The 12,585-nt window shown below is 40.4% G+C and overlaps 1 protein-coding gene across 4 annotated transcripts in view; it reads right to left on the reverse strand.

Moving 5' to 3' along the window:
• Positions 1-2,843: 2,843 nt before the first annotated feature.
• HDIP1 (HDAC and MIER1 interacting protein 1) overlaps positions 2,844-12,585 on the reverse strand; it is a 37,738-nt gene continuing 27,996 nt past the window's right edge. Inside the window, exons 3-4 of one of the 4 annotated variants that reach the window (XM_002721569.6) lie at positions 12,195-12,377; positions 2,844-3,843 (exon numbers count right to left, since the gene is read on the reverse strand). In XM_002721569.6, the coding sequence (XP_002721615.1) occupies positions 3,725-3,843; positions 12,195-12,377 (302 nt within the window). In that variant the 3' untranslated portion in view covers positions 2,844-3,724. Of the gene's footprint in view, positions 5,155-12,194; positions 12,378-12,585 lie in introns of all 4 variants that reach the window. The other 3 variants (XM_051833903.3, XM_089318845.1, XM_051833904.3) reach the window with 3 other exon arrangements.

Consider the following 12,585-nt stretch of genomic DNA (forward strand, 5'->3'; position numbering starts at 1 on the left):
AGAAGTGTCAGCCCAGTCATGAGTACTCCCTTTTTCTGTAGCCAATGAATATTTTAACATAACTCTAATGGTCTTCAGCTTTAAATTGATACACTCTTACATTAATTTTTCATAGAGAAGTCTACTTCACAGGCTGTTCTTGCCTTTCTGAGAGCATATGGATGTTCATAAGCATTTTTTAGATATTAAACAATTTTAAGGTTTCTGCTTCAAAATCAAAATTTTCTTTAAAAGATAAAACCATTATTACATTCTTGGCAAAACTTTATACTAGGACTTTAAAATGTACACAAGATAATTGCAGTAATACCTGCAGGTAGATATGAAGAATAAGGGAAAAGGCATTCTTGGGGAAACTCTATGTCCTTTCTGGAGTATCTCTTAAGCTCCCTCTGCTGGCTGCCATATGTATTAATAATTTATTTATTAAATATTATTTATATATTTTTTAAAAATTATTTTATTTATTTGAAAGGCAGAGTTACAGTGAGGCAGAGTCAGAGAGGCCTTCCAACCAATGGTTCACTCCCCAAATGGCCACAATGGCCACAGCTGAGCCAATCTGAAGCCAAGAGCCTGGAGCTTCTTCCGGGTCTCCCATGCAAGTGCAGGGGCCCAAGCACTTGTGCCATCATCTACTACTTTCCCATGATAGCAGAGAGCTGGATCAGAAGAGGAGCAGCCAGGACTCCAAGTGGTGCCCATATGGGATGCTGGCACTGCAGGAGGTGGCTTTTACCTGCTACACCACAGCACTGGCTCTGTTGCCATATTTAAATAAAAGAAAAAATGCAGACCTTTTTTCTTCGGGGAAGTGATAGGCAATGTAGGATGAAACTGACAATGTTAAAGTTGAGAACAATACGTTGAGTATCTCAAAATTAGTAGATGAGGCTGGCGCTGCGGCTCACTAGGCTAATCCTCCGCCTTGTGGCGCCGGCACACCGGGTTCTAATCCCGGTCAGGGCACCGGATTCTGTCCCGGTTGCCCCTCTTCCAGGCCAGTTCTCTGCTGTGGCCAGGGAGTGCAGTGGAGGATGGCCCAAGTGCTTGGGCCCTGCACCCCATGGGAGACCAGGAGAAGTACTTGGCTCCTGCCATCGGATCAGCGCGGTGCGCCGGCCGCAGCACGCCAGCCGTGGCGGCCATTAGAGGGTGAACCAACGGCAAAAAGGAAGACCTTTCTCTCTGTCTCTCTCTCTCACTGTCCACTCTGCCTGTCAAAAAAAAAAAAAAATTAGTAGATGAGTTTTCAAATGTTTCCAACACAAACAAATGATGATTAGGGTGGTGGATATGTTGATTACCCTGATTGGATCATTACACATTACATATATGTACTGAACTATTACACTGGGGCCAGCACTGTGGTACAGTGGGTTAAAGCCCCAGCCTGCAGCTCCAGAATCCCAAATGGGCACCAGTTTAAGTCCTGGCTGCTCCACTTCTGATTCAGCTCTCTGCTAAGGCCTGGGAAAGCAGCAGCAGATGGCCCAAATCCTTGGGCCTCTGCACCCATGTGGGAGACGCAGAAAAATCTCCTGGCTTTGGATCAGCTCACCTCTGGCCATTGTGGTCATCTGGGGAGTGAACCAGTGAATGGAAGACCTCTTTCTCTCTCTCTTTGGCTCTACCTCTCTCTGTAATTCTTTCAAATAGATAAAATAAATCTTATAAAAAGACTACCTTTAAAAATTAGATGATTTGGCCAGCGCCGCGGCTCAATAGGCTAATCTTCCACCTAGCGGCGCCGGCACACCGGGTTCTAGTCCCAGTCGGGGCGCCGGATTCTTTCCCGGTTGCCCCTCTTCCAGGCCAGCTCTCTGCTGTGGCCCAGGAAGGCAGTGGAGGATGGCCCAAGTGCTTGGGCCCTGCACCCCATGAGAGACCAGGAGAAGCACCTGGCTCCTGCCTTCAGATCAGCGCAGTGCGCCGGCTGCAGCGCGCCAGCCTTGGCGGCCATTGGAGGGTGAACCAATGGCAAAAGGAAGACCTTTCTCTCTGTCTCTCTCTCTCTCACTATCCACTCTGCCTGTCAAAAAAAAAAATTAAGTGATTTACAACTTCATAAAAAAATATTACACTGTGTCCCACAAATGTGATGGTCTTCAAAAAAGTTTATAAGAAATGCATATAAAACATTACACATGAGTTTCAAAAGTTTTTGTACCAAAGTAAACTTACCTTTTAACTCCACTTTTCCACAAGTTTTTAAAATGTCCTCATATTACAATTATATATCAATTAAAAATATTTATAAAAGGAGGTTCTCATATATAGGAGATAAGCCTATTTGATGACTATCTTCCCTAATTTAAGGTTTTAGGACTACTAAACAGATTGGGGGTGGGGAGGAGGCATCGTGTACCACTTGGGATTCCCTCATCCCATACAAGAGTGCCAGTTCAAGTCACAGCCATTTCTTATCTAGGTCCCTGTTACTGCACAGGGAAAGCAGCAGATGATGGCTCAAGTACTTGAGTCCCTGCCACCCATGCAGGAAACGTAGGTGGAATTCCTGGCTCCTGGGGGGAGTGAAACAACAAATGGAAGACCTCTCTCCCTCTGCCTTTCAAATAAATAAACCTTTTTTTTTTTTTAAGAAAAGAAAAAAGAAAAAGAAAGTAAAGTAAAATAAAGTAAAAGAGAAAGATTGGGGGAACTGAGATTGAAGATAAAGGAAGTGATTGCCAAATTTGAATGTTAATCATTAAACTGGTATGCCAAAGTGCATAAGCATTAGTATAAATCAACTATAAACAGTTATGATTTAACACAAAAAATTAAATATATTTCACAAACTTCATTAGAACAAAAAGGTTACACCATACTACTTAATCTACTTAGTTTCAATATTAAGGTTTATTTTTTTCTTTCAGAGTGAGGTTAAGTAACAATTTAAATAATTATCAGGATGTATAAATGAACATCCATTCAGATAAAACATTACTGCTTAAAAGTGGCTATCTAAGAAATATTTCACATGTAATAAATATATTTTATGTTTAGGTTAACAGGCACCATCTTGAGAGCAGAAAAGTTGTTTTTTTAACCAATAAATAAATTACATTCAAGAAAACAGGTGTTTATATCTGAAGTATGATATATTCCTAAATGTTTTTCTTCATATAGCACCCAAACTTCCAAACTGTCCAGAAAGTACATCCTAAAATATAACTCATACCATAAGTCATAAAAATAAAGGCCAAGAAAAAATCAATTTAAGACAAAATTTACAGTTTATATTCTTAATTTCCCATTCAATAAAATATCAGTTGCCAATGTAGTAAATGAACTGTATATATGGCATCTGTTAGTGCTGAAAATCTGAAATATATATTCTTAAAGTCACTCTTTCTGACAGTATTTAAAATATTGCATCTCTGGTGGCAAACCTGAAAACAAACATTTTCTTCCCTAGTTCTCATACTTGTATACCCACCCCACCCTTCTTTATCCAGCTTTTTTTTAATATATATATAACTACACGTACTCATATTCCAAACACGAAACACTGACAATACTCCTTGGTAAACAAGGAAATCCCAGAACAGTCCAAGCCTACACTTTGTTCCCAAAGTGTGGCACAGGCTAAATGATGGGGGAAAAAAAACAATCAATGGCCCTTATAGATGCAGTCAGAATGCTCCTGAGGGTCCTTAACTGTTTGAGAATTTGCTGATGTAATCCTGAAGAAAATGTCAACAGATTTTGCAGACAAGTATCAGAGAATAAGTCTTTGATTGATAATTTTTCTATTTATTTCTGCCAAGGCGACTGAAAACACGAAAGCCTTCTCATCAGAGAGGTTAGCATAGATGTCAATTTCTTTTTCCTGTTTCTCTGTTAAAAGAAAAAGGGAAAGTTTAACACAAAGGCACTAGATGCAATCATTTTTTAAAAATTGAGCTGTCAAGTATTTCTTTAAATGACAATAAATATACATAAAATGTACATTTATTATACAGTACTATACTATTAAACTTAAAATATTTTAAAAATTATATAAATGAAGTATTGAAATGAAAATTAAGTAGAGATTATATACGTTCTTACAAATACAGTCTAATAGCTACATCATTTCTGAAAGAATCTCAAGTATTTCTCCTCACTAGTATCAGGCTCCCAGGTCTCAAATAAAATGAATTTTCTCACCCTAGAACATGGTCCCTTCAGTGGTGTCTTTAACAGCCTTACCTGAACTTTGCTACAGGAAACAAATAAAACCAACATTTATTTCTATTTTTTCCCCTCCTTATTACAAATACAACCCAAATTCAGGGTAAAAAATTTGAAAAATAAGGAAAAAAAATATACCTCTTGAGCCAACTAAAATCACAATTAACACTGTAGTATGTATTCTTCCAAATTCTTTTTTCAAGCTCATTATGATTCTATTTTTATTTATTTTGTTTTGACATTTTAATCAAGGCTATACATGTATGTAATTTACAGTCAAATTATTTTTACTAGGTTACAAAAAACAGAAGTTCTCCCTCTACTTTCCACTCTCCAAATACAACCACTTTTTTTTAGTTTTCCTTTTTGCTTTTTACAAGAACAAATCTATCTCTAAGTAATATTTTTATAAAATGCCACTGCTTAATCTTAGGCATGACTCACTCACTTCCCATTATGGAAAATTAGGATTTTATTGTTTAGCATCTCTTGCTCCCAAAACACTCTGCTCATTCTCTCATCTTGTCATTACAAATTACAATTTCAGTAACATCAATTTTCAGTGTTTACATTATGATGACTATGTAAGTGACCTCATTTTTCCTGCACACAGTTTTTTCCTGGAAGTGATTTTCTTTTCCATTTGCTTGGTTTTCATTTCTAGTTCAAACTCTGTCCCCACTGTATAAGTCTTCTTTCAGGCTGTTTACACATATTAGGTATTCTATAAATTTCATCTTGTTGAAGAAATTCCTCTAAGCCTTCTGACCTGCTCCAATCTGTAATGGTTGTTTGCTAGGCTTACTGCACAATTATCTTGCATGCCTTCTTCAATATCACTGGAAATCCTCATCTCTCTCTCTCAAGTTGGATCCTCTTTGTACTGGAGCCCAGGATCACTTCTTCATTTTGGTAGCATGTAACTTGCAATAGCTTCCTGAGAAAGGGAGTGTGAGTAGCAAATTTTCCAAGACCCTGAATATCACAAAATATGTTTATTCTATCACTCATTCATAGTTTGTCTAAGCAAAGACATGTAGGTTTCCTCTTAGAATTATGAAGGCATTAAACTGCCTTCTGACTACTGGTGCCAATGTTGAGAAAAACTAATACCTTTTTAATAGTTATTTTCAAAATTATTGCTAAACTTAGATACAGTGAAATACATAGGTCCTTGAAGCAAACAACTGGATGAGTTTTGACTAATATATATAGCCATGTAATCCACACAACCAAGATAATTTTCTTCACTCCAGAAAGTTCCTCATTCTTTTCCTGTTAATCCCTCCCTACCCTCACCAGCAACTAACTGTTCTGATCTCTATTACCACAGCTTCATTTTCTCTGCTATTAAACTTCATCTAAATGATATAATATATACTATTCTGTGTCTAGCTTGTTCCTTCTGATGTTTTTGAAATTCACTGATGCTGTTTCTCAGTATTCTGTTCCTTGCTAGGTAGCATTCCAGTTAGTTTCAGTATCCGTTTGATTCATTTCTCTGCTTTTTCTGAAAATCTAATGACTTTCTCCTTAACCAAAGAGATATAAAATATGATGATATGCTTTGATATAATTTTTATTTTTAATCATGTATAGGGCTAGGAATTTTGTGGGGACTTTTACTATGGAAACTATGTTCTTCAGGTTTGGGAAACTTTATTAGATTATTCCATTGATGACTTCTTTCTCCTTCTATGTTCTTTTCCTGACACTTCAAATATTTACAGATGTTAGACCTCAGACTGGTCCTCTAAATTTCTGATCTTTTCATCTCTTTACCTTCCTTCAATTTTACCTTTAATCTTTCCATTAAAGTTCTTCATTTATGTGAATCATATTTTGGGACTTTTTAATATTTTGAAGTTCATCTTTTCCTTTGAGAGGAAGAGAGACAGAGACAGACAGGCAGAGCTCCCATCTGCTGATTCACTCCCCAGATATCTACAATGGCCAGGGCTGAAGCCAGGAGCAGGTAACACAATCTGGGTTTACCACATGAGTGGCAAGAACCCAACTACTTCAGCCATCACTGTTGCCTCTCAGAGTCTGCATTAGCAGGAAGCTGGAGTCAGGGGACAGAGCCCAGAATCGAACCCAGGTACTCAGATATGGGACACAGGCATCTCAACCACTAGGCTAACTGCCTGCTCACATTAAAGTTCATTTTCCAGGTGTGTTTCTGACTTCTGCAAATTCCTTTTAAATATAATTTTGTTTCTGTTTCATGATTACAATGTATTTTTTTGCTAAGGATATTGATACTTTTCATACTTTTCTCCTCCCAAACACCAGCAAAAACTTGATTTCCTAAGTTATTTTTTTCTCTCCTGTTGAGTTAGACTCAGCAGTTCACACTGTTTTCTTCCAGATATCTTGGTAATTCTTGGCAATATTCATATTTAGGAATATGTCCAAAAAAGCTGATTAGAAGCAGGTACACATATGTGGAGCTTGACCAGTCATCAGATCAGAACTATCTCACTAAGCCATTTCTCTTAAATCACTAATGAAAGTATTATTATTTTAGTGCTTTTCTCCTGGGCTCTTCAGATTACCCAGAGAAGATATGTCCAAACTCTTTTTATGTGGAAGATATAAAGTCTAACTGAAGAACTCAACATTTATCATGTTCAATTTTTACCCATCATCCTGAACCTAATAAGTTTCCCTGCCAAAGCCTGGTGTTCCTTGGATCAGAGACTTTTTCTTTTTTAAAGATTTATTTGAAAGGCAGAGTTACAGGGAGGCAGAGGCAAACAGAGAGAGAGGTCTTCCAACACTGGTTCACTCCCCAGATGGTCACAATAGCTGGAGTTGCGCTGATCCAAAGCCAGGAGCCAGGAGCTTCCTTCAGGTCTCCCATGCTAGTGCAGGGGCCCAAAGACTTGGACCATCTTCAACTGCTTTCCTAGGCCACAGCAAAAAGCTGTATCAGAAGTGGAGCAGCCAGGACTCAAATTGGTACCCATATGGGATGCCAGCACTGCAGGTGGTGGCTCCACCATCTATGCCAGAGCACCAGCCCCAAGGATCAGAGACTTTTTTCTCATCTTTTTCAAAAGATAAATTTGGGGGAAAGGGAGATTTCCTTTTCCATTCTTCCTAATCTTTTCCAAAATAGAAAATAATAAAGTCAATTATTAAGTTTTGTTTTTTACAGATATTGACAGGTTTTCCTTAATCCCTATGTTCAAATGAAGCTAAAGCTTGCTTCTGGTTTTCCAAGTGTCCTAAGAGCAGAGAATTAATAAAATTAATTAAGCGGAGCTGGCACTGTGGCGCAGTGGGTTAATGCCCTGGCCTGAAGTGCCAGCAAACCATATGGGCACCGGTTAGAGAACCAGCTGCTCTACTTCCAATCCAGATCTCTGCTATGGCCTGGGAAAGCAGTGGGAAGAAGGTCTTTTGGACCTTGTACCCACGTGGAAGACCCAGAAGAAGCTCCTGGCTCCTGGCTTCAGATTGGCGCAGCTCCAGCCATGTGGCCAATTGGGGAGTAAACCAGCGGATGGAAGACCTCCCCTCCCGTCTCTGCTCTCTCTGTGTAACTCTGACTTTTAAATAAATAAATGAATCTTAAAAAAATTAATTAAGCAAGTAAGCTACTTAAGACTAAGAAGTATATCAAAGAAATCTATTCTAAAAAAAGAATTTTATTTAAACATTTCAAAAGTTTATAGTTGCTATCTATATTATATTTAAAGACCAATGGCCTACATTAAGGATTAACAAATAGCAGCCCTGGTGTCACATCTGGTCCATCACCAGGTTTTTTTAATGTTTAACTAGATTACAACCATGCCCTTTTGATTACATATTGCTTATGGCTACTTTCCAGCTACCATGACAGAGCTGAGTAGTTGTGACAGAAATCTCGTGACCCACAAAGCTAAAATAGCAAATATATGGCTCTATACAGAAAAAATTTGCTGATACCCTGGCCTATATTAAAAAATGCCTGTTAATACTACAAAATTTGCGTTAAGCAACTTCCTATCATAGCTATAAAAAGCAAATAAATCAAAAGCATATCTTTCTCGAAAAACAAACTTCTTAAAATTCTCCAATAGTAAACTAAAAACACCTGAAAAATATTTAGAGCCAAATAAATGCATCTTTTTTCAAGTTATAAAGTGAAAGTTCAAGACTACATGTAAGTCCCAGCACAACTATACAAACTTCCTTTCTCTAACTAAAAGACTGTCATTATCTGTTTTCTCATCTCTTACCACTAGAAGCATTCCTTCTCTGTTCTTTCAGTTATATTCCCTTAACTCCAACTGCAAGGAAATGTTCTGATTTCGGGGACAAGCAGTATTTCTCTTTTTCTCTCTGTCAATTTTTTTTAAATCAGTTTCCCTTCTAAAACAGTCTTTAATATTGATTTTCTGATTAATCCATTACTAAAGCAGCATATTCAGGGCCCGTGTTGTGGGACAGTGGGTTAAGGCTCTGCCTGCAGCGCCAGCCACCCACATGGGCGCCAGTTCATGTCCTGGTGGCTCCTCTTCTGATCCAGCTCATCCAGCTCTCTGCTTATGGCCTGGGATAGCAGTAGAAGCTGGCTCAAGTCCTTGGGCCCCTGCACCCACATGGGAGGCCCAGAAGAACCTCCTGGCTCCTGGCTTCAGATCAGCTCTGCTCTGGCTGTTGTGGCCAGTTAGGGAGAGATAGAAGGATAGAAGACCTTTCTCTCTGTTTCTCTCTCTACTTCTCAAATTAAAATAAACAAATAAATAAATCAAAAATAAAGCAGCATATTCAAACTGAGCAAAGAATTCAAAATTTCTAGAAGAGGAAAAAAAAAAAGTAAAATCACCCATGGATTTAAACAGTACTTAAATACAGCCTTCATGGAAATATAGTCAAATATGATATAAGCCTTATTCCTTTACTTACAAAATATTAAGACATTTTTAAGTTTGACAAAAGCTAAGTACAGGCAAACCAATGTTATTTTACCTAATGGTTGTTAACATTATTCAATTAAAAGCACACAAATATAAAGAAAGGGCAAATAGGTAAAAATCCTCAATGTCTAAAATAGCAGAAATTTACATTTATGCAGAAAGCACTTGGGTTCCTAAAAATAAATACCTCAAGAAGCAAAGCACAACTTATAACAAAATATAAAGGAATTTCACTGAAGATAAAATAATTTTGACAGAGTTTTTTAAAGAATTATAAAGAGCAACTGTGGCCGGCGCCGCAGCTTAATAGGCTAATCCTCCACCTGTGGCGCCAGCACACTGGGTTCTAGTCCCGGTCGGGGCGCCGGATTCTGTCCCAGTTGCCCCTCTTCCAGGCCAGCTCTCTGCTGTGGCCCAGGAATGCAGTGAAGGATGGCCCAAGTGCTTGGGCCCTGCACCCACATGGGAGACTGAGAGAAGCACCTGGCTCTTGCCTTCAGATCAGTGCGGTGCGCCAGCTGCAGTGCACCGGCCATGGCAGCCATTGGAGGGTGAACCAACAGTAAAGGAAGACCTTTCTCTGTCTCTCTCTCTCACTGTCCACTCTGCCTGTCCAAAAAAAAAAAAAAAAAAAAAGGAGCAACTATTCCTCTTTTTAGTTAGTTACAGGCTTGAAAGTTAAAACATATAGAAGGCATTTAATGGGCATATAGGGATTAAGTTAAAATGTTTTTTTGTTGTTGTTTTTTTTTTTTTTTGACAGGCAGAGTGGACAGTGAGAGAGAGAGAGAGAGAGAGAGAGAAAGGTCTTCCTTTTTGCCGTTGGTTCACCCTCCAATGGCTGCTGCGGCCGGCGCACTGCGGCCGGCGCACCGTGCTGATCCGATGGCAGGAGCCAGGTACCTATCCTGGTCTCCCATGGGGTGCAGGGCCCAAGCACTTGGGCCATCCTCCACTGCACTCCCGGGCCACAGCAGAGAGCTGGCCTGGAAGAGGGGCGACCGGGACAGAATCCGGCGCCCCGACCGGGACTAGAACCCGGTGTGCCGGCGCCGCAAGGCGGAGGATTAGCCTAGTGAGCCACGGCGCCGGCCAAGTTAAAATGTTAAAAAGACATTCATGGGGCTGGCACTGTGGCACAGCTGGTAAAGCCGCCACCTGTAGTGCTGGCGTCCCGTATGGGCACCAGTTCAAGTCCCAGCTGCTCCACTTCTAATCCAGTTCTCTGCTATGGCCTGGGAAAGCAATAGAAGATGACCCAAGTCCTTAGGCCCCTGCACCCCTGTGGGAAACCGGGAGGAGGCTCCTGGCTCCTGGCTCCAGATTGGTGCAGTTCCGACCATTGCGGCCAATTGGGGAGTGAACCAGAGGATGGAAGACCTCTCTCCCTCTCTGCCTCTCCTTCTCTCTCTCTGTGACTCTGACTTTCAAATAAATAAATAAATCTTTTTAAAAAGATGTGTAAATTGGCCAGCGCTGCGGCTCACTAGGCTAATCTTCCGCCTGCGGCGCTAGCACCCCAGGTTCTAGTCCCTGTTGGGGCGCCAGATTCTGTCCTGGTTGCTCCTCTTCTAGTCCAGCTCTCTGCTGTGGCCCAGGAAGGCAGTGGAGGATGGCCCAGGTCCTTGGGCCCTGCACCCATATGGGAGACCAGGAGGAGGCACCTGGCTCCTGGCTTCAGATCGGCGCAGTGCGCCGGCCACAGCAGCACACTGGCCGTAGTGGCTACTTTGGGGATGAACCAACAGAAAAAGGAAGACCTTTCTCTCTCTCTCTCTCTCACTAACTCTGCCTGTTAAAAAAAAAGAAAGAAAAAAAAAGATGTAAATCAAAAAGAGAAGGTTAAGTTTTAGTTAATGGCTAAAAGCAAGTTATTGGTAGATACATTACCTATTAGAAGACAGGACTTTTAAGGAAAAATAGAAATGTAATTTGGATCAAGAAGAATTCATCTAACTATGCAAAATCTGTCTCAAAGTAGGGAGCATATAAATCTCCCAATGAGCAATTTAAAAATTCATACTGGGGCAAGCATTTGGCCTAGCAGCTAGGATACCACATGGAATGTGCACATCCATTATCAGAGTGCCTGGGTTTGTGATCCCAGCTCCTCTCCCAATTTGTTTCCTGCTAATGTGCACCTTGGAACAATGGTGGTGATAGCTCAAGTACTTGGGTCCCTGCCACAGATGTGAAAGACCTGGACTCAGTTCCTGGCTCTCCCCTCTCCCCCATGGGCTACTGTATTCATCTGGGGAGTGAACCAGTTAATGGAAAGTCTCTTTCAGTCTGTGTCCCTCAAATTAAAAAGCAAAACAAAACAAAATTAAAATCCATAACAAAAACATTTTTATTTTATTTTTTTTTATTTTTATTTTTTGACAGTCAGAGTGGACAGTGAGAGGGAGAGACAGAGAGAAAGGTCTTCCTTTGCCGTTGGTTCACCCTCCAATGGTCGCCGCGGCCGGCGTGCTGCAGCCGGCGCACCGCGCTGATCCGATGGCAGGAGCCAGGAGCCAGGTGCTTTTCCTGGTCTCCTATGGGGTGCAGGGCCCAAGCACCTGGGCCATCCTCCACTGCACTCCCTGGCCACAGCAGAGGGCTGGCCTGGAAGAGGGGCGACCGGGACAGAATCCGGCGCCCCGACCGGGACTAGAACCCGGTGTGCCGGCGCCGCAAGGCGGAGGATTAGCCTAGTGAGCCACGGCGCCGGCCCAACAAAAACATTTTAAATAGTGAATTTCTAAAACTCATTGTATATACAGTTTAAAATAAGTCATAACAAGATTCAGACTTAATCCTTTGTAAAAAGTTCAATCATTTTAACAGGCTTCTCAATTGAGGATTTCACACACAAATTATCTCTAAACTCTACTAATGGTAGTTTATTTACCAAGGTGGATTTTACCTAATTTAAGCTGTTAGTTTTTTCCAATTAGAGTTAAAGTACTGTGATTTTTTTTTAATTAAGCATCTACCAGAGGGCATGCTTTCAAACTAAAATATGAGTTGTGTGGAGCACAATGCCTCCCTACTATCTAATTAAAATTTCAGATCAATTTAATTATCAAAAAAAAAAAAACTGCTTCGATTTAGTCATACCTCTTTCTTCCTCATGTTTTTTGGCAGATGCACTTTTTGGTCTTCCTCTTCCTCGTCTGATATGATCTGAATGGCTGTTACTTCGAGACCTCTTTCTGTTTTCTAAATCTTTATTTACTGTAGAATTTATCTTCTCTCTCCTAACTCTCTCTGTTCGCCTCCTCTTGGCCTCATGCTTGTTTTCTGTATGGATGAATAAAAGTGATATATTTTAGGGCTTAGCAAGAACTGTTTGCCCAAGTTCTCATTGTCTTCTTTTTACTCTCTAAACATCACTGTAGTTCCTGACATCGTTTACAAAACTACAACCACAACACAAATGCTCCCACACCCATATTGAAAAAAAAAAATTCAACAGAATTCATATCCACATAACAAATGAGATAAGAGG

The sequence above is a fragment of the Oryctolagus cuniculus genome, chromosome 18, assembly GCF_051225735.1.
Source record: "Oryctolagus cuniculus isolate XC-2025 breed Fujian yellow rabbit chromosome 18, ASM5122573v1, whole genome shotgun sequence".
Taxonomy (NCBI): domain Eukaryota; kingdom Metazoa; phylum Chordata; class Mammalia; order Lagomorpha; family Leporidae; genus Oryctolagus; species Oryctolagus cuniculus.